The sequence below is a fragment of the Myotis nattereri genome, assembly GCF_964212035.1.
Source record: "Myotis nattereri genome assembly, chromosome: 12".
NCBI lineage: Eukaryota > Metazoa > Chordata > Mammalia > Chiroptera > Vespertilionidae > Myotis > Myotis nattereri.
Window position 1 is genome coordinate 24,594,154 of NC_138087.1, and position 23,643 is coordinate 24,617,796.

Genomic DNA, 23,643 nt, shown 5'->3' on the forward strand with positions numbered 1-23,643 from the left:
TATACAAACAAATGCCTTTAGGAATGGAGACTTAAGAAACAATCTTTTCTTTTTCATTTGCTCTAAGATTAAATATGATAACCAGCAATATTGTATAATATATCTAAAAATTGTTACAGAAAACTCAATTCACCTAAATAAAAGAATCACAAATAAGTTATAAGAACATATTAATATATGTTTAAACTAGTATTTGAAAATAGGAACTGAGGCAATTGCCAGTTAACAATCCTATATAATAAAAGGGTAATATGCAAATTGACCCTAACAGCAGAACCACTGGGAATGACTGGTCACTATGACACACACTGACCACCAGGGGGCAGACACTCAATGCAGGAGATGCCCCCTGGTGGTCAGTGCGCTCCCACAGGGGGAGCTCTGCTCAGCCACAAGCCAGCCTGACAGCTGCCAGCACAGCAGTGGTGGCGGGAGAGGCAGCGCTAAGGATGCTCAACTGCAGCTTACGCCTGCTCCCCACTGGCAAGTGGACATCCCCCAAGGGCTCCCGGGCTGCCAGAGGGATGTCTGACTGTCAGCTTAGGCTTGATCCCCCAGGGAGCGGGCCTAAGCCAGCAGGTGGACATCCCCAAGGGGTCCCAGACTGCAAGAGGGCACAGGCCGGGCTGAGGGACCCCCTGCCCCCTGAGTGCACAAATTTTTGTGCACTGGGCCTCTAGTGTAATTTATAATGATAAATTTAAACTTATATACATGGGCAAATGGGCAAGCTATATGCATTTATATAGCCTGCATTTAAAATCTAAGGTATAATGCAAAGAATATATAAAAATGATAGATGTCAAAAGGAATGCTAGTAAAATATTTGTCTTTTTTATTTGGAGTTGTCTTCCTGATAAAAGTTGTTCCTTAATATGAATTTATTCAAGAAATCTAGGTATTAAACTAATTATATTAGTTAGTAGTGCCTAGAAAATTTTTTTAACTCATAGATATGTCTAACACAAATATGAACCAAACAAAACATGTAAAAGAAAATATATACTTTAATAATATAGTCTATTATAATTTATTTCCTATTACCTTTATTGTCTGTCTGCTTGTCTGAAATCGTTGATCAGATACTTGCTGCTGATGAAGGAGCTTTTCATTGACTTCTTTATATTCTTTAATAGACAATTCTGCTGTTTTTTTGGCATTCTGAAGAACACTGTTTTGTTGCTGCAAGGATATAATTCTTTCTCGTAATAAAATAACATTGCTACTTGATTTCTGGGCAGATATATTTTTAAATTTTTCTCTGTTAACTGAGAAAATATAACTGTTATATAAATAATGTTGTTCATAATATTTTTAAATCACATTAAATCACAAAGACACTATTAATTACATATGCATTCTTACCTCTGGTAGGACCTGTTGTATGTGAACTCTTTTGAATATTACCATTCTTCTTTTGAAAAGTTGGCCTTTTGGCATTCTTGTAATGAAAATAATCCTAAATTTGAAGGTTTCATAGAAATTAGATTGTTACTCAAAAATATCAAGTGAGCTAACATGATAAATATTATTTCTTTACTTGAAAATATATTTGTTTTTGCAGTTAAAAGCCTAGACAATAAAATTCTATAATTGATAACAGAACTCATAAATGAACATAATGCGTACACTAAAACTGCCCTAGAGGGCAGAAGATACAAATACAAAAGTCAACCACAAAGTAGTACTAGTAATTTAACCTAGGGACCATTTGTAAACCTAGGGGGAAATACAGAAAAAGCAACAAAAATAAAATATTTAATAACTTATTCTCTGGGAATCTAGGGTCCTTTTCTCAAATACTGTTTTCTGACTGATGAACTCCTTCTGGCAAATGAAGCTAAAATAGTGTTGATGATCATAAAGCAAGTTTTCTTGAAGCTGCATGTTTTCCTCATGACATTTCAATACACTAAAGTTAAATAAAATAAAGCTATGTTGACTTTTGTTCCAAAATATCTCAACAGTTTAAAAAAGCTTCCCCAAAGCAAAATTTTAAATAGACTGTTTCAAATATTATAAATCCTAATAATAAAATATGTGGTCTTGTTTAAGACTTTATTGGCTGGGGAAAGGAGCAATATTAATCTAGACCAGTGGTCGGCAAACTCATTAGTCAACAGAGCCAAATATCAACAGTACAATGATTGAAATTTCTTTTGAGAGCCAAATTTTTAAAACTTAAACTATATAGGTAGGTACATTGTTATTCACTTAATTAGGGTACTCCTAAGGCTTAGGAAGAGCCACACTCAAGGGACCAAAGAGCTGCATGTGGCTCGTGAGCCACAGTTTGCCGACCACGGATCTAGACTAATCTAAACTACTTCTTTTAAAAAAATTATTTTTCAAAGATCCCAACTCAGGAACAAATAAATAATTATAGTAAAAATTAAAAGAAAAAGTAAATTTGGCCCAATGTTAATTTGACAATGAGCCCTATATTGATGAATACATAAATAATATTATATTATATACAAGGAATGGTAATTAAACTGATTTGTTAACACAAATACCCAAAACCCCTATCTAAGGGTTATTTTCCTTTGAAGTAATTATTTTCCTTTAAACTATATGTCATCTCTCAAAAGATTTTTGAAATGTCTAATTTGAACTTGTCCTCATAAACAATATATAAAATGTATTTTTTAAAAGTTTCATTGCTTTACTAAGATTCAATTAATATTTAAGTGCTATTATTGAGCATTGTAAAAAGATCCAAAACATTATTATCAAATTTAAATATTAGTCACTAGACTTATTATCAAATTAACTAGAACTAAAATAAAAAAGGACTTCAGAAAAAATTTCATACTTTGAAACAAACACAGTTAAAGTATCTTTGTAATATGGTAAATAATAAGAGAAATTCTAAGACCAAAAATGAAGTAAAGCAGCAATCAAGAAACAACAAAATACAGAACAACTGATAATCCCTTGTGACCTTGAAATTCTATTTAAATAGCAACACAGACAGGGGAAAAAAAGCCTAGGTCCAAACTCAAACGGATAACTTTGAGGTAACAAAGCTAAGACATTGTGTAACAATTGTACTTTTTAATGCTGAGCAGTATTCCACGGAATGGATGTCTCACAGTTTAACAATTCAGCTAATGAAGGAAGTTTTAGTGGTTGCCAGTTTTTGCTTTTTACAAATAAAACTGTTATGATCATTCATGTATAGGTTTTTTTTTTTTGTAAACATAAACTTTCATTTTTGTAGAATAAGTCTCAAGTGTGAGATAGCTGGTTTGTATGAAAGTATATGATTACTTTTTTGAAGAAACTGCCCACTATTTCTCAGAGTGCTGTACCACTTTATAGTCACACAGAAATGTATGAGAGATCCAGTTTCACTACATCCTTGCCAGTATTTGGTATATTCACTATTTTTTATTTTAGCTATTCTAGTAGATATGTATCCTCAGCTGAGAACATGCTTTATTGATTTTATTTTTAAAAAATATTGTTGAAAATATTAGAGATGCCGCCCATTTTTTCCCATGAACCCCTTCTAGCCTGTACCCCTTAGCATAATATTCTCCAGGTCCCTTCATGCTGTCTCAAAGGGTAAGAGATAATTCTTTTTTACTGCTGCATAGTATTCTATGGTGTAAATGTACCACAGCTTTTTTTATCACTCATGTACTGATGGGTACTTGTTTTATAGAGAGGGAAAGAGAGAGAGAGAGAGAGAGAGAGAGAGAGAGAGAGAGATATGAGAGGGAAACATTGAGACTGGTTTCCTCCAGTACCAGCCATGTCCTGAGAGCCAACCTGTAACCTAGGTATATGACCTGCCAGGAATCAAACCCACAACTTTTTGGTGTATGGGACAATGCTCCAACCAACTAAGCCACACAGCGAGGATTCATCAGGGTCTTAATCTGCATTCCCCTAATTGTTAATAATGTTGAACATCTATATACATACACACACACACACACACACACACACACACAAGTACATATGCATACATATATATATGCTTGTCATCCATTTATCTTTTTTGGTGAAATGTCTGTTCTTATTGTTTGCCCATTTTCTAACTGGATTATTTTATTTTCTAATACTGATGACATTAGAATTAAGATGTTTTCTTCCTTGACTCACAGAGACCAAGCAGACAGGTCTGGTGGGAAGGGGAATTGTTGGGGTGTGGGGGGAGGTATTGAGCAAAAAAGAAAAAAAAGAGAGAGCGAACTCACAGACATGGACAACAGTGTGGTGATTGTGGGGGGTGGGGAAGGTGGAAGAGGGCATAGAGGGAATAAATGGTGATGAATTAAATTAAATTAAATTAAATTTAGGAAAATGTTCTGTTCCTCAAAAACTACAGCAAGACATTTTCAATATTTATAACCAACCAAAGGCTCCAATATAGCATATATAAGAACTTCTACAAATAAATAAGAAAAAAACAGACAACTCATTTTAAAAATGGGCAGAGAATTGAAAAGGCAATTTACTAAAAAAACCCCTTATGGTCAATAGTCATGAGAAAGTACTTAACATCTCATCAGTAATTACGAAAACATAAACCCACAATGATATACCTTAACGTACATATAAAAGTGCCTAAGATGAGAAATACCAACATACCAAGTGTTGATGAGGAGCAGTAAAATTTTTCAGAATTTGCTAGTAGATATAACAAATTGGTGCAACACTTGGAAAATACCATTATCAATTAAAATCTTAGAAAAACACAACCTATGGTGTAGTAATTTCACGCCTAGTATTTCATTACAGAAATGCCCACACTTATGCAATAGAATACATGTACAAGAATATTCATTGCAATATTATTTGCAAGAAACCCAAACTGAAGCAACCCCAAATTCAGCAGAATGGATAAAATGAAGTATAGTCAGACAATGAAGTATAATATACAACAATAAAAGTGAATGAATTCCACCCAATATTGAACAGAAGAAGCCAGACATAAAAGAAGATATACTATACAGAATCTATAAAATTCAAAAATAGATAAAATTAACCATAATATAATGATAAAATAAAGTAGTTAGGGATTAAATTAAAGTTAAAATAATGGTTATCTTTGGGGTTATAGAGAAGTTCTAATATTTTTAAATCACAATTGCTATAATTTGGTCAACATTTGTTTTCTGACTACAAGCAATGTATATAAATTTATTCAGAGTAGTTCATACTATATTATTATTATATGAATTGACTATGAGTTACTTTTATTTACAAACTCGTTGTGCTATACATAAATGACTGCAACTAAACAAAATTCCCACCTGAATAATATGTGGCAAAATAGATTTTATAGAGATTTCTATAAAATTTATCTATTTACCAATCAATCAATGAATCAGCAGACACAGCATATAATGCTTCATCTGAACTTTATTCTGGTGGTAACTAAAAGAAACTTTTGTTATCCTTGAACTTTTTCTTCCAAAGTTCTTATGAGACCTCAAAAAATAAACACTTTTGGATCTAATTTTAAGAGAACCATATAGGTTAATTAAAAGATGATATCTCGCTGAGACTGGTTTGGCTCAGTGGATAGAGCGTCGGCCTGCGGACTGAAGGGTCCCGGGTTCGATTCCGGTCAAGGGCATGTACCTGGGTTGCGGGCACATCCCCAGTGGGAGATGTGCAGGAGGCAGCTGATCGATGTTTCTCTCCCATCGATGTTTCTAACTCTCTCTATCTCTCTCCCTTCCTCTCTGTAGAAAATCAATAAAATATATTTAAAAAAAAAAAAAAAAAAAGATGATATCTTTACAGCAAAATTATTTTTCCTGTTTTTCACTGATTTATGCTGAATACATAAACCTTTTGGTGACATGATGTATCCATAGTGAGAACTAATAAGTTGTTTGAAATACTAATTTTTTGGAATATTAATATTTTAAGACTTAAAACACTTTGGAAAATTAGGTAAATTCTAGAAATTCATATATTTAGTTAAACTAAATAACTATCATCACAAAGGCTAATAAAATACATAATTTTCTACATGTGGTATATACCTGAAAATAATACCACTTTTAATTTTGGGCTGAGATATAAATACCTTAAGATTTATATTTAGGAGGATAATACCTATTTCCAGTTTATCTATACAAAAAATAGTAACAAATTGGAGTTGAAATTATTAAGAAGTGTGTATCTGCACTCATATTTCTAAGAAAAGTTCATTTTTAAGGATTCACATTAAATCAGTGTCAACAAAATTTGATTTAAGTAATGAAGCATAATATAAAATTAAAAACATAGCTTATAATTAAGAAAAATATGTATATACCTTTTGGGTCTTGCCATCTGTATTTGAATATGTTTGTACTATTCTTTTTCCTTGCATGTGGCTGTCTTCTATTTGATCACTTTCTTTCTGGTCTCTTCCATCTTCTATAGGACTTATTTTCTGGGATGTTTCTACAATAATTGTTCCTAAATTTTGAGAGGTCTGTATTTCAGAATCACTGCTTTTGGGTAATAATAGGGGAACATAAAATCAAGAAGAGTTGTTAAATGTACCTCTTTTAAGTTCAAGACCAAATAATATCATAGCACAAACTGCATTTAACCTGGAAGTTTAATTTGAGGACTTATTGGTTTTCAGCGGTAAGAAAGAAAATTAGTCTAAATATATTTTAGAAAATTATAAAATCTCATCAAGAAATTCGATTATCTAGGATCAAATACAAACTAGCATCATTTCTATAGTATTTCTACTAAGTGTTTCTAGGCAGCAGCAGTTTGACCACTTCCAGAATTGGTATACTCACTGCTTTCTGAGCCAGGGCAGAAAGTTTTAACATTCCTAACAATGTTTCCCCTTACTCTAGAACAAAATGTGAATCCCTGAGGCTTTCTCCCATTTATTCCAGTTTCATTTCTTAGGGCCATTCATCATTCAATAAAATACTTGTTAAGCATCAACTATATGCCAGGTACTTTTTGGGCATTAGTAAGTGAATAAAGTAGATAAATATCCTACTCTCATCCTAGTGGTGGGAGGCGGGGGGCAGGCAGGTAACAAATAAAAATAAGTAAAATATATAGTATGTTAATGGAGTGTGTTAAAGAGAAAATATAAAGCAAGGAAAGAAGATTTAGAAGTGCTGAGGTTGAGCAGAACATACAAGTAAATCCAATCCCTTTTCCACATGGATAATCTTGTTACTATTTAAACACAGTTATATGATGCTTGAGACATCTCTAGCTTTTTCATATTTTTCCAATATGAATGCTTCCGAGATTCTTTCTCACCCTGGTCACTCTTGAATGTGCTCCAACTTATTTTGATGAAGCTTTATGTGCAGAATTAATTTCATAATCGAAGTGTACTATGAGAAGAACTTAGTAAACTCCTGGTAGGTGCAGACTAAAATTGTGTAAGCTTCTCTGGCATGTATATTGTACTATAGACTAATATAGGATTTAACAAAGCCTCATAAAATATTTTTATGTACACTGTTGCCAACTCCCATATTTTTCCCAATGTATAGTTGAGCAAATAGCATTTTATAGCTAAGTAAAGTACCCTGTAGTCTTGTGTATAATTGTATCTTCCTAGTCTATTGAGATATTGGAGATTTTTATTCACTTTTATAAAATAGTTTTCAACCCTTTCAATACCATATTATCCACAAATTAGATTAATATATTTGCTAAACTTGTTTTTCTTATTTAAGGTATTAACAACTCCTGATTATCACCCATTACTGAATGGACACTGATAAAGGTAATTTGTATATTGGGACCCACAAAATGCAGGATGCCCCAGTGGCAGGGCCCATGTCAGAAATCTAAACCTAAGTTACCCACACTTATGGGCAATGCCTCCAAGGGAAAACAGAGTTTTCCATCCCAAAATATGCCTTTTGGAATATTGATTATTTTAAGCTGGTCATTTTCAAGGAAGAAAAAAAATCAGGAAAAAAGTTAGAACTTCCCTCTTTCTGCCTGAAAGAATGTACATAGAGAACCTCCTCCAGTAAGGAAGATATGATCATAGATAACTGTAGTTTAATATGAATTAGTGTGTGATACACAGGGAAGAGCCTGGCAAGGCCTGTTTGATTAAAGCCCTCACTGTGTCCCATTGTTAAAGATGGCCCAGCAAACATTTATTTACCAAACATTTGCTTTTCAATCTCCATGTGAACTACCTTTATTCCCTTTGAAGTCCCAAACTACAACACCTATATTCATATGGAACCCTAGTATGTACATATGTAACATATTTAGACATTTTCTCCTGTTAATCTGTCTCATGTCAATCTGATTACTAGTCCAGCTGGAAGAATTTAGGATGGTAAAAGGAAAATTAATTTTTCCACCCCACACTTCACTGTCAAGGAAATCTAACCTACCCCAATCACAATCCTTCAACTCAGCTTTAACTTACCTTGGAAAATAAGATGTGCTAGCCTTATTAGGAAATACTTAACCTCCTAGCCAATCATTCCCTATTCCTTCCTTGCCTCTTCTAATGCTCTATAAAACTCTCTCTTGTCAAAATTCCCTCAGGAAGAGTGCTCCACTGATTGTTAAGCTCAGTAACCCACTAATTCATGGGTGTTGTCCCCTGAATAAAGGACTTTAAACTCATTACTAAATTGTATTATTTTTGTCATTTGACAGCATACAGTTATAATACTAAGCAGCTATAGGAAATAAATACTAATAAGGTACTAATTATATAATACATTTATATATAAAGGATAAAGTTCTATTTTTCTAAGTATCTAAGTAAATTTCTTATATTCCAGATTATGAAAAGCTAAAATAAATGGAATATTCTGAAGTCCTCAGGCTCCACTGTGGGATTTCTAATTGTTGAAGAATTCTTTGCAGCTGAATGATTCCTAAGGATTTTCTGTCAGGCAAGAAAAGGAACACTAATCCTCACAGTATAAAATTGAGTTTCACTGCTCAATAACTTAAATGACAACACTATGTTTTAAGAGACAGTGTGTGATATATCTCCCCAAATGTGATCTTCTGCACATGCATTAATATGATAAAATTAGAATTGAGTGTATTATGTAACTTTCATATACGTATTCATACATACATACTCACACATGAGTAAAGTAGACTGCAATATTATGAAGAGTGTGGTAGTACCAACTGGATAAGATATAATTCGTAGCTGAAACTAGAATTTCCTTGAAGACATAAATAAGTGTTTAGTGGGTTTTAAGATAAATGGTATTTTTTTCTCTAACTGCTTTTTGAGAACAGGGGGGAAAACCTTAGAAGAGGTCACAAAGAATAGAAATGCAGATTTGGTCCTTCTTCCGTACTTTCATAACCTGCCTGATGACAAAGGGCTTGACCCAATGATCATTTTAAAAGAGTGGTTTCAAAACTTCTCTGTGTATTGGAATCGGCTGCCATGGTCGGCAAACTGCGGCTCGCGAGCCACATGTGGCTCTTTGGCCCCTTGAGTGTGGCTCTTCCTAAGCCTTAGGAGTACCCTAATTAAGTTAATAACAATGTACCTACCTATATAGTTTAAGTTTAAAAAATTTGGCTCTCAAAAGAAATTTCAATCGTTGTACTGTTAATATTTGGCTCTGTTGACTAATGAGTTTGCTGACCACTGGGCTAGAGAGTTTCAAAAATACTGAAGCTTGTATCCCACTCCAAAAGTTAGAATGAATTGTACTGGGGTGTGATATGAGCTTTTGGAATTTTTATGAGATCCCCAAGTGATTCTAATATGCACACAAGTTTGAGAACTACATTTTAAGATAAGTTTCAGTTCTATGTCTATGCTTAAGAAAACTACCTAGAGACATCCTGAGGGGACCTAAGTTTTGTCATCCCTAAATGTGACTTTTGTGATATTGATTTTAAGCTGGTTATTAAGAAACAAGATTCAGAAAGAACCTGTGATCCTCCACCGTTATGCCTAAAGGAATTCAGATAGAAAAACCTGCTTCAGGAAGAGAATCTTAGTATATTCACCTTAGCATATTCACCTTAGAACATATGAATTAGCACATATGTGACAGACAGGAAGAAATCTAGCAAAGTCTGTTTCCTTCTGTGTCCCACTATTTCTGGATGGCCCAGCAAGAATTTGTTGACCATATGTTTGTTCTTTCTCCTACCTGTTAATCATCTACTTCCTTTGGAATCACAGACCCCTGCCCCACTTCTCCTTTGTCCAAAATAGCACATAAGCTTCACTTGTTCAATGCTTTTTAGGTCTCATATCTTATGATATGTCCCGCGTGTACAACCATAGTAATAAATCTTGGATATTTTCTCCTTTTAATCTGTCTATATTAATTTGATTGTTAGCCCAGATAGAAGAACTTAGAAAGTAGAAATAAAGTTGTATTTTTTGTATCCCCCTCCTCCCCCAATCCTAAATCTAAAACATACCAGTATTCAGGATTTTAAAAAAATACTTAGGAAAATAAAAGGAAATATATGCCACTATAAAACAAAACAAAATGGATACCGTTGTAATTAGCTAGTTATTAATAACAAGAAAGGAGCAAAGGCCAGATATTACAAGCATGTCATTCAGACAGTTTCATCAGAAAGCTACAACTTTACATTCTGCAGGGGTCCAACAAAGGGATGATTGACGCATGCCCAGTAAAGCTGGGATGACCAGGGAAGGTGCCTGCTGTCAGTCACACTTGGGCCTTGTATGACTCTGGCCTTATGGGGCTCTTTTGTTCCTGCTTCCCTCCATTCACCCAAGGCCATATGGACCCCATACATAATGGACCAACGGATTGCAACTGGTCTCATGCTAAACTGGAAAGGAAACTCTGGATGCTGGCTTTGATTTTAGCTTAACTGAAACCCCAACTATACTTCTATGACTGGACAAAGGAAGGGAAATGGGACTTTAGAAGCCCATGTAATTAATTAACTAAAAATCACTCGTTCTCCCATATGAGTTTCAGAAAATTCTTTTTCTCTGGATATCATAAGAACTTCACCCCCAGCAACAGCCAGTGGAGAAGAGGACCCCATTTCATCTGGAATCAGAATTATGGAAAATTGTTTAATTTGTCTATTAACAATTCTGACAACATTAACTTCTCAAAGAGGTGTCTATTATCCATTTATCTTTGTGGTTACTGATGTGCTTCAAGTGCACATATGAATGTATAGCCAAAGATAAGGGAAAATATTATAGATTTTTAGTATTCTCCTGTTGCTACTCACTAGGAGTTGTATAATTTAAGACTAGGAATCTGCAGAGCTATAACTTTAAAGAACTAAATTTTAACCATCATTCAATTAAAGTTAGTACAATGACTTTGCATAATACATACATGAAATAATTAGTGAAGATGGTTCTTAATTTAAAGGATGTTAAACAGCTTGTAGACATCTGGTAACAAGCTGAAATGGGTCATTCAAAATTTATCTAACTAAATTAAGGGGGAAAATGTTTCTCCTCCCAGGTTGGCATGTCACAAGATAACTAAACCGACTTAGTAGGCTTGCCTGGGAATCCTTAGCTGTCAGTGTGAATATGCAAAGGGCCAGCAAATTAAATCAACCTGCCAAACTGTCAATTTCAAGCCTCATGACTGCATGAAAATAGCATCACTGGAAGAAATCAAGCATTGCCTTCTTTTGGGTTTCCTGGCACCTATTCAAATACTCATGCAGTTGTGGCTAATTTTGCATGCAAATTTTAGTCAATAAGCTCAGAACAAGACCTCCCAAGATATTTCAAAGGATCTGACAGTATTTTTTCTGAATACCAAATCGACAGTAGTTTAAATTCAATCTCCATTTGCTGGTGCTTTACATATGCACAGTGTCCCCACCACAGAGCTAAGCTAATGAGAGTCTTACCTGCTTTCACTCACATCCTCCCAGTCCTTGTCCTTGCTGAGGTTCTCAAACACATTGCTCATAACCTTGATGGAGTGATTGAGAACAGTGTGGTAACGACCCACAGAGCACTTCTTCTTGGGGGCTTTATATTTAACCTTGGTAGTGGTTGTTTTACAATCATATTGCCCAGATCTTACTTCTGTGGTGTCCATCTCAGATTTAGCTTCGTCTACTGAGTGCTGCAATTTCTCCATTGAATTCATCGGCTCTTCTTTTTTATTTTTCAACACATTAGTTTCTGCCACTTGTCTCCTTAGGGAAGTGACTTCTCTCTCGAGCTCACTGATTTTTACTTGAAGTTCAGCTTTGTTTTTTACTACATCTTTACTCTCTTTTTGTAGTTGTTCTATCTCTTTTTCTCTGGTCTCTGCCTCTTCTTGCTGCTGTTTTAAGAGGGATTTCAGGAAATCATTTTCTTTTATTAATTTTTTATTCCCTTCTTTTAATTTTCCCGACCTTTTCTCAAAAGATTTTAGCCGATTTTCCAACTCAATGACCTAAACAGAAGAGTTTAATTTATTCGTTTCAAAGTCAAAACCCATAATCTATTGTATTTTATTACCATGTCTTAGATAAGTAAATAAAATTACATTAAGCACAAGGACAATATAAATCCAAACTACTTAATTTCTCAGGTACATTCTAAAATGTAATACAGTCTAAAATGTAATAATACAAAGGACAGATGGTAAAAGAAGTTACAATTTTATACAAAGTGACACAAAATGTGTGCTAATAAACTTAGCTGAGTTTTCTGAGATCCTAAATGCTTTAGCAATATAATCTACTCATTGTGAATAAAATTTTTTTCAGAACAAAACAATTTATACAAAACAGGCATATAGAGAAACTTTATTAATAAAATAACATTCTTCAATATTTACCAATCATATGAAAAACTGCTGGCCTATTTATGAAATAATTATGAAAGATGCTTATTGCTAAATTATAAAAATATAATTTTCATAATCTAAGGTCCTTAGTTTACACATAAAAGAACATTTTACGAAAAAAAAGCCTGATAACTTTAAAGTACAATTATTTAAAGGCTGCATATGAATCAAATTTTTTCATTTATTTCAATAGACAATGTTCATTGAAGGACACAAAAAGACAACATCCTGACATTAAAAAATTTCAAAAACTATTTGGAAAGACACTTGCATAAATAAACCTAATAAAGGATAGGATCAAAGTGCCATAAGTTTGAGTAAAAAGAAAGAGGAATTAATTCTAAGCAATGAGTTCCAATGAGGAGTTGATTTCGATTTAAATCTTGAAAAATAATCACTATTGTTTGGAAAGTAATTATCATTTATAAAAGACCTCTTCTGATTATCTCACCATGTGAGATAAAGAGAACCAACTTCCCAGAAGAGGAAATGGAGGCTCTGAAAAGTAAAGTACCACATAAAGGTAAATATTTCCTAGTTTAATCTGGATTTCAAATTCAGGATTGTTGCCCCTCCCACTGTTATACAAACCATATAGGAGAAGAAGAGTTACAGATATATGGGGTGGGTCAACTATACAGTTTATAGTTGTATGTGAAACAGAGTTTATTCTTATATTATTATTAACTATTGTATTATTTTCCATGCTTTTGTCCCACCCTATATATGGAAAATGAACAAAGAACTGCATGTCAGGGACCCTACTAGTGTACAAATTTGTGCATTGGACCACTGGTTATTGTATGACCATATACCACAATTTTTGGCAGACAGTAAGTTTTATAGTTTAACACATCTTCATCATTGTCATTATCTCAATTATTCATTCTTACAGTTATTTTAGAAAATTACTTGAGCTGAAATAAAATTACTTATACCGAATATTGCTGAATTAGGCATTAAACCAACTTTATACTTTTGATTAAAATATAATGTAACAAATAAACATCTTAAATTTGAGGTGGCAATTCTGAAGATTAGCATGATTTTTTTCTTTTAACTAAAATCCATTTAAGTGTGAGTACAACTCATAAAAATTTTATATACTGATGGAAAAATGTCTGTCAAAGTCTATTATGTTTAAAGTGTGTTGACTCTCTAATATGAATCAATGTCTAATCACAAGAATTGGCCAAATTTATTTGCATTTACATTTAAAATGGAGGCCAAATAACAAAACACAAGAAACTACTTCCAAAGACTTTGAAGGGGAAAGTCCATAGCATGCTTATGTTATTTAAGGTATACTCTCAAAAATTGTTCTTCAACTTATTTTAAGACCTCCAAAAATGGAAAAGGAAAATTTCAATAATTTTTGAGAATGGAAGTCTGAGGAATTGTTAAAGGCATTTGGTTTGTGTGCTATAAATCAACCAACTCCATACTTTTCCTCCAATACTGAAAAATTTTTAAAATTTACCAAAAAGATGGCTCCTTTCAAAACAAATAAAACACATCACTTTGTAATGTGTATGTATTATATACTTACTAGGAGTGCCATGACAAAGTACTACAGACCGGGTAGTACTTTGTTATTAGAAATCCTAATAACCTCCTTTTGACTTAACACATTGAAGACCCCCATCTCCAAATTCAGACATATTCTGAAATACTAGGAATTAGGACTTTGACATAAAGATGTGGGGGGTAGGGAGGGTAGAGACACAATTCATTCCATAACAGTGTGTGATGTTAATATATTATTTTAAAATAATCTAGTTATAGTTTCATTTCTATTGTGCACAAATATTGTTTTCATGTTACAATCTTTTAAATCCATTTTGAATAAGTTTCATATGGTTTGTGGGGCATTAAAAAATAATTTTCCTCCCACTTTCTAAGTGCTTCTAGCTGGGCTAATAATCAAACTAACAGACACATATCAACAGGAGAAAATAAAATTTTAATACGTGTGCATGCGGAATACATATGTGTGAAAATTATGAAGATGTGGCAAAATGAGGTATATGTGTCATTTTGGACAAAGGAGAAAGGGAAGGAGCTTGATATTTCAAAGGAGAAATAGGCAAACTCATAGGTAGCTGAGATAGTGACAAAAAATTATTGATAGGTACTCAGAAAAAATGGGACAGAGGGAAATTTAGTGAACAGATATTTGCATGGTTCCCTCCTGACTATCAAAATTCATATGTGCTAAAGTGAATATGCTCAGGTGATTATGCTAGGGATCCCTTCCTGAAGCAGTTTTTTTCTATCTGAATCTCTAAGAAGAAAAGAGGGAGTTAAAAGAAAAACAAAACAAAACAAAACAAACAAAAACACTCTTCCTAAGTTTGTTGGGCTTTAATTGATTTCAGTTTGAAATAATTTGAGACCATCCACAAAGTACATCCTTTTAAAATAAGGTAACTCAACTAAAAGGGGATAAATCATGACTTAGACAATTGCATTAGGTTAATATAGAAAAAAGTGACAAATTCGTATGTTAATTTGACATATGGTCCAATGAAAATAATTCCTGTTGGCATTTTAGTATTTAAATAGATTTCTGAAATCACAACATTAGTAGTTATTTAAAATAGTTGGGATGAAATTATGGATTACTTTAGGGTTTCTACCCCAAAGCAGTAAATAGTAGCATAATATTATATATCCATAGAGATAAAAATTATACAAAACCTGGAAAACAAAAAAATACTGTTTTGAAAGAAAGAAGGTAAGCTAGGATAAAGTGTATAGCATTCTAACTGGTAGTGTATACATTATTTCAATTATTCATTTTACCTTAAGCTAAATAAATGTGAGCACTTCCTGTTCTTTATTATTATGTTAACCTAGTAATGGTCATTCAGTAATAGTGAAATTACAGCCTTTGTTACCTGATCGTATGGCAAGTATTAGAAGTACAATATAATAAATCCATCATCTGCTGTAAATCACTAGGTTTCCTACAAGTCAATTCACAGATGTAAGAAATGTAGGTAGCCACATTAATATTTTTGTTGATATGTCAGTTTAACCTAAGTATTATGTAGCCAAGTGACAATCAGTTACAAGAATAAACCTATTTAAAGAACATTTTCTTTGTAACAATAAAACTGCTAAAATGTAACCAATCCCACTTAATTTAACTTGATAAAAATGTATTTATACACAAACATATAAATTAAGTGTAAAACTGTAAAGATAAATGTTAAGATGTTTAAATAAGATTTTACTATTAATGATAGGTATTATGTAAAGTAACTACAGGGTTTATTTACACAGATGGTTCTATTAAAATAGGAATAACTATACTAAATGATATGGATATAAATTTTCATCCAAAATGAGCTGAGTCATTATATTTCCAAGTTTATAAATATATTATCATTTTACTGTGCTGAAGCTAAGTGTCTCATATTTTTAGTACAAATATTGTAAGTCTCTATGCTTGCTGAAGTGAATAACAGAGTCTCATAGTCCCATTTTAAAGTAAAACTGCTCAGTTATAACTAATAAACACATAGTGAAAATTTTTATAATTTCTATTGTTGTCATTCTCATTTCACCTTCACAAATATTTTTAATCTATGTCAACAGAAGCGTAAGTGTTTACACATTTATTTCACTAACATTGATTTTTTTTACCCCATTTTGGCAAGTCAATAATTTTGAATTATGAATTTAAATTAAGGATTCACACAAGGTGTAAGTTCATGCACCCACATTTTAAAATATAATCCTTTATGTTAAAATTCAGATTTAACTTGCTCAGTTCAATATCTTAAAGATTAGACTACCTTCTGTAATGTCTGCTCCGACATTTCTTTCTCATTCTTCTCTGGAGTACTCTTCTTGACCCCATCATCTTCACCATGTCTAAAGAGTTGTTCTGGTAGAGAATAAATAATACATTATGGCACCTTATTCACTACTAAAACACTGTCCTGTAATTTTAAGGAAAAGAGTTCTACAGTTTTTCAATTAGGAATAGTCTAGTTCATTGTCAAGTATATGGCCAATAAATAAATGCTGATCTTAAGATTTTCAGTAACATAATTATGTATCTTCCTAGTGTCATTTTTTTTTTTTGCAGTATAAGATTTTCAAAGGTACAACAGATCTGCAGGTTAACAATGCTATACTTTTATTCCGATTTTCATTCTATTGTAGACTATTCCCCCTTTGCCTTAAAAGCGGAATTCATGGTCTTTTTATCTACACAAGTCACTACTGTTTTGTTCTCTGGATCTTGTTCCCTGCCAGGAGGATCAGAGTGATTGCTGAACAAAGCAAATAGTAACAGAATTAGGGTGTACTAAAACTGTAACATACTCTATCACCCCCTTTTTTCCAAGTAAAAGATCATGCATTGGGCAGAGTAAATTATAAATATCACATTTACAGAAAAACTATGACTTTGTAACAAATAAAAATCCAGGTATTCGATTAAGTTATTTCTAGAAATCATTCCTATACTCACCATGCATTTGACTGTGAAACCTTTTCAATCAACAAAAACACATAAGTAACATGGTAACTTTAATAAAAATCATAAAACTTCAGTTAATATTATTAAAATTGAAATGCATTAAAACCTATCAATAAATTTTTGTTATCTGATAAATGACTATAACAAATTTAACTAATATTTTCTTACTGAACTATTTTTGGGATGAAATATTTCATAAAGAATAAAAAAGGGGACAGAAAAAGAATACATAAAACTAAAAGGATATACATATCTGTGTTAGACTGAAATGATTTTGCTTTAAAGTCTGCATGGCTGCTGCAGGTCAGTGTAAAACTTTGATTTATCAACAAAGGAAAAAGAAAACAATATTATTCTCTATAGAGTAGAAATCCTCTTGGTATAAACAGTGACTAACAAGTTTGTTAGAGTAAATTAGGCATTTCTTTTGTCTTTGAAACATGACATATCCAATTAAAACTTCAGTACTTATGAAATAAATAGAACACTATCCTAAGGAAAATAAAAGCTAGAATAGGTATAATTTTTCATCTGGGGAATATGTACCTTTACCTTGATAATAATCTATTAGTTCCCAAGTTTCTTTTTCTAGTCCCCTAACACCATGGTGCTGAATTCATTTACAACACTCTTTCAGGAATATAAAAATAATATGCAAATACTATTCATCTGTTCTAGTCATTTAAATATCTGCTAAAGTTCTAAGTGTGATATTTACTCTCAAGAATATAAAGAAAATAGTTCCATACTCAAAGAACATAGAGTACTAACAATGATTAAATAACTCCATTAAAATCAAGGATGATGATTGACTTAAAAATAAATTTGGTTGCTCCTATGTGCTCCTGGGTATGAGCAAGCCCACTGGTGGTCTGGCTGACCATGTTCACTTATTGTTATCTGCTAAAAAGTTTATTTCTCGCATTCATAGGTTTTATAAAGAACTAGAGGCCTGGTGCACAAAAATTTGTGCACTCATGGGGAAGGGGGGCTCCCTCAGCCCGGCCTGTGCCCTCGTGCAGTCTGGGACACCTGGGGAGATAACGACCTGCTGGCTTAGGCCTGCTCCCGGGTGGCAGAAGGCAGGCCCAATCCCTAGGTGCAGCCCCTGGTCAGGCTCAGAGCAGGGTCGATTGGGGAGTTGGGGCGCCGCCCCTGTCATGCACAAAGCAGGGCGGATCGGGAGGTTGTGATGCCACCCTCAGTCACGCTCAGGGTAGGGCTGATTGGGGGGTTGGGGCACTGCCCCGTCACACTCAAGGCAGGGTCGATGGGGAGGTTGCGGCGCCACCCCCTGTCATGCACAGAGCAGGGCCAATCAGGGGGTTGGGGCGTTGTCCCCTGTCACTCACAGAGCAGGGCCCATCAGGGGGGTTGGGGCTCCATACCCTGTCACGCACAGAGCAGGGCCCATCAGGGGGTTGGGGAGCTCCCCCGTCACTCACAGAGTAGGGCCGATAGGGGAGTTGGGGCACCACCCCATCACACACAGAGCAGGGCGGATCAGGGGGTTGGGGTGCCACACCCTGTCACACTCAGGGCAGGGCTGATGGGGAGGTTATGCCTCTACCCGTCACACACAGAGCAGGGCCCGTGGGGGGCAGTTGGGGCGTCGCCCTCTATCACCCACAGAGCAGGGCCGATCAGGGGGTTGGGGCGCCGCCACTGTCACACTCAGGGCAGGGCCGATGGGGAGGTTATGGCTCTACCCCGTCACACACAGAGCAGGGCCTGTGGGGGGTGGGGGGGTTGGGGCGCCTCACCCTGTCACACACAGAGCCGCAGGGCAATCGGGGGGTTGGGGAGTTCCCCCCTATCAGGCACAGAGCAGGGCTTATCAGGGGGTTGGGGCGCCTTCCCCTGTCACAAACAGAGCAGGGCGGATAGGGAGGTTGTGGCCATGCCCCCTGTCACACACAGAGCCGCAGGGAGATCAGGGGGTTTGGGCGCTGCCCCCTGTCACGCTGATCCCGGTGCCGGGAGGCATATTACCCTTTTACTATATAGGACAGAGGCCTGGTGCATGGGTGGGGCTGGCTGGTTTTCCCTGAAGGGTGTCCTGGATCAGGGTGGGGGTCACCACTGGGGTGCCTGGCCAGCCTGGGTGAGGGGCTGAGGGCTGTTTGTAGCTGGTCACACACCCTTCAGGGTGGTCCCCACTGGGGTGCCTGGCCAGCCTGGGTGAGGGGCTGAGGGCTGTTTTCAGGCTGGGACTGAAGCTCCCAACCGCTCCTTTTTTCCTTTTTTTTTTTTCTTTTTATTCTGGGCCAGCTTTAGCTCTGAGGCTTGGCTCCAGCTCTGAGGCCTCAGCTGCTGAAAGTAGGTATCTGGTTTGTTTAGGTTCTATAATCGAAACTCTGTATCAACTCCAGCTCTGAGATCCCGGCTCCCTGAAAGCAGGTTTCTGGGGTTTTGTTTAGCTTCTATATTTGTTACAATGTTCAAACTGCAGGCTCAGAGGCCGGCAAGGCAGGCGGGGAACGTTGAATTCCTCCATCACTGAAGCAAGTAAGCCTCATGTTAGTTTCAAGATGCCTGGCTGCCGCCACCTTGGCTGGCAGTTAATTTGCAAATCACCCTGATTAGCCAATGGGAAGGGTAGCAGTCATACGCCAATTACCATGTTTCTCTTTTATTAGATAGGATACTCAAGTAGCTAAGCCCAAGGCATGGAGATAAGCAAGAAACCAACACTTTGCCCCTTGATTCTTTTTCCTGTCAAGAATCTCATGATTTGGAAAATGAACAAAGAGGAGTAGTTAGAAATATATACTTCAGTTCTTTCTCCTACAGTGGAAATCACCTTACTGGAGACTTATTTTTAAAATTTCATTCTATATGTTTTCCTTTTATTATTACTACTATAAAAACACATTCTGATTGATAAGAATTTTTAAGGAGATCCATCTTGCTCCACTTTCTTTGTTTTTAACTTTTAGATTTGCTTATTCAGAGTTGTTTAAATTCATTTTATTCTAGCTTCTATGTGTGTTTTTTTTCCTTTTCTCTTAATTCTTTTGGATTACATTAAAAATTAATTTAAATTGATCTGGTCAAGATGGTGGTAAATGTGTTACTTGCATCCTCCTACAACCACATAAAATTACAACTAAACTACAGACCAACCATCATTCAGAACTGCCTCAAGTCTAGCTACACAGAAGTCCTAAACTAAATATATAAAGAAGAAGCTACATCGAGACTCATAGGAGGGGCTCAGAGATTCAGAATGGGCTGGTCCCACACCCTGAGTGTTGATTAAAAATGAAGAGGGATATCTCAGCTGCAGAGGTTCTCCTGATGAGCAAGGGGTCAGAGCCCACACCAAACCCCCAATACCAGGGTTCCAGTTCCAGGAAGAGAAGTCCCCATAACTTCTGGCTGTGAAATCAGAGGGGATTGTGGCTGAGTGCAAGGGATTGCTCTTAAAGCGCCCACGTACAGACATACTGGGACTCACTGCTCTGAGCTCCAGCGCTGGGGCAGCAGCTCGAAAGGTACCAGGGATATACTGGGTTCCAGGAATTGAGCTGTCTGGCTTTGGGGAAACAGCTGAAGGGGCAGCTTTCTCCCAGACAGAAGTACTGGCAGAGGCGATTGTTCCTCTCTAAGCCCTCCCCCCACAGAGCTGGCTAAAGAGCACTATATCTGAGTTTCCAACAACCAGGCTAACATTGTTCACTCTGCCCTGGTGATTTCCTGAAATACCGGTCTCCTCCCCAACCTTCATGCCAGGCCCACCCAGGCTGTTTCCAGTGGCTTTTCCATATAAATGGCCTGTCTTGGCTCATACTGCAACTGTCCTAAAATTTTTGAAAGGTTCACAAGCCCCAAACAAGCAACGTCCGGCCTAGACATGCCCCATACCTCATGCTAAGGCAACCATCTTTGATTTAAAGGTTGGCCTTTGCAAGCTTAGCCCAAGTAGCAGCCCTCTGCAGATAGCTCTGTAGCTCATGCTGCCTTTCCCCAGGCAGGGCACAGGTGGCAGCTGACATTTACCTGCACCTCCTTAAAGGCCTCAGAGCCTAGTGAACCTGGTGATTAGTTTCAGATCACATCAAAGTACTTCCCCAACTACTTCCACAAGCGACACACTCAAGGGGCAAACTCATCAGGCACCAGAGCCCCACTGAAGCGAGTCCTTCTCTGTGGGGTTGACCCCTGCAAAGCAGCTCCTCCACTGTAGTCAAGAATGTCCTCATAGTCCACCAGATTGGGGTAAATCCCTCCTATTGATGTGTCAACAGCAATCAAGGCTAACTACAACAGGAAGATGTACACAGCCCACACAAGGGGCAAAACTGGAACACTCAGCTCAGGTTACCAAGGAGGCCCTTCAGAACACCTACTACATAAGGCCACTCTACCAAGGCTGGGAGACAAACAGCTCTACTCAGTACATAGCAACAAATACAGAGAGGCAGCCAAAGTGAGGAGACAAAGAAGCATGTCCCAAATAAAGAACAGGCCGCCCTAACTGGTTTGGCTCAGTGGATAGAGTGTCGGCCTGCGGACTGAAGGGTCCCAGGTTCGATTCCAGTCAAGGGCATGTACCTTGGTTGTGGGCACATCCCCAGTAGGGGGTGTGCAGGAGGCAGCTGATCGATGTTTCTCACTCATCGATGTTTCTAACTCTCTATCCCGCTTCCCTTCCTCTCTGTAAAAAATCAATAAAATATATTTTTTAAAAAAAGAAAAAAGAACAGGACAAAATTCCAGACAAAGAACTAAATAAAATAGAGACAGGCAATTTACCAGATGCAGAATTCAAATCACTGGTTACAAAGATGCTTTAATATTCAACTTAGTGGAAGTATAGAGAAACTAAGTAAGGACTTCAACAAAAAGATAGAAAACATAAAATGAACATAGAAAACATAAAAAAGAACCAGTCAGAAATCAAGAATACAATAAATGAAATGAAGAATACATTACTGGGAATCAATAGTAGATGAAGCAGAAAATCAAATCTGTGATATGGAAGTAAGGAAGCAAAAAACATCCAATCAGACCAGCAAAAGAAAAGAAGAAACCAAAAAAAATGAGGACAGTACCTGCTGGGACTACTTCAAGTGTACTAACATTCACACCATGGGGTACCAGAAGAGAAAAGAGAGACCAAGGGTTTGAAAGCCTATTTGAAAAAATAATGATGGAAAACTTCCCTAGCCTGGTGAAAGAAATAGACATATAAATTCAGGAAGGTCAGAGAATCCTATGAAAGATGATCCCACACAAAAACACATTGTAATTAAAATGTCAAAGGTTAGCCGAAACCGGTTTGGCTCAGTGGATAGAGCGTCGGCCTGCGGACTGAAGGGTCCCGGGTTCGATTCCGGTCAGGGGCATGTACCTGGGTTGCGGGCATATCCCCAGTGGGAGATGTGCGGGAGGCAGCTGATCAATGTTTCTCTCTCATTGATGTTTCTAACTCTCTATCTCTCTCCCTTCCTCTCTGTAAAAAATCAATAAAATATATTTAAAAAATAAATAAATAAAATAAAATGTCAAAGGTTAAAGATAAAGAGAGAATCTTAAAAACAGCAAGAGAAAAAAATGTTAGTTACCTACAAGGGAACTCTCCCATAAGACTGTCTGATAAATTCTCAGTAGAAACTTTGCAGGCCAGAAGAAATTGGCACGAAATATTCAAAGTGATATAAAGCAAGCACCTAAAACAGCCGTGGGCAAACTATGGCCCGCGGGCCGAATCCGGCCCGTTTGAAATGAATAAAACTAAAAAAAAAAAGACAGTATCCTTTTATGTAATGATGTTTACTTTGAATTTATATTAGTTCACACAAACACTCCATCCATGCTTTTGTTCCGGCCCTCCGGTCCAGTTTAAGAACCCATTGTGGCCCTCGAGTCAAAAAGTTTGCCCACCCCTGACCTAAAACCAAGACTACTCTATCCAACAAGGCTATAATTTTGAATTGAAGGACAGATTAAAGAGCTTCTCAGACAAAAAATAGCTAAAGGAGTTGATCACTACCAAACTGGTATTGTAAGAAATGTTAAAGAAATGTATTGCAATATCCTACATTTTAATTCAATTCAATTCTGTTACTAACTGCCCAGAGTTAGCAGAGACCCATGAAATATATTCTTCCAATTCCTTTCAGTCTGTGCGTGTCTTTTGATCTGAAATGAGTCTCTTGCAGACAGCATATGTAAGGGTCTTTTTATATTATCCATTCAGTCCCTGCGTGTCTCTTGATTGGAACATTTAATCCATTTCATTTGAAGTAACATTTGGCCTGGCCTGTGGGGATCAGGCCAAAACAGCCATCTGACATCCCCTAAGGGGTCCCAGAATGCGAGAGAGTACACGCCAGGCTGAGTAACCCCACCAGTGCACGAATCTGTGCACTGGGCCTCTAG

General features: G+C 36.2%; 1 protein-coding gene across 1 annotated transcript in view; it reads right to left on the minus strand.

Annotated features, from left to right (window-relative positions):
- Positions 1-23,643, minus strand: part of CNTLN (centlein) — a 262,892-nt gene that overhangs the window by 71,409 nt on the left and 167,840 nt on the right. Inside the window, exons 14-18 of the mRNA XM_081104268.1 lie at positions 16,565-16,656; positions 11,827-12,365; positions 6,284-6,464; positions 1,366-1,459; positions 1,045-1,268 (exon numbers count right to left, since the gene is read on the minus strand). Of these exons, the coding sequence (XP_080960394.1) occupies positions 1,045-1,268; positions 1,366-1,459; positions 6,284-6,464; positions 11,827-12,365; positions 16,565-16,656 (1,130 nt within the window). The remainder of the gene's footprint in view (positions 1-1,044; positions 1,269-1,365; positions 1,460-6,283; positions 6,465-11,826; positions 12,366-16,564; positions 16,657-23,643) is intronic.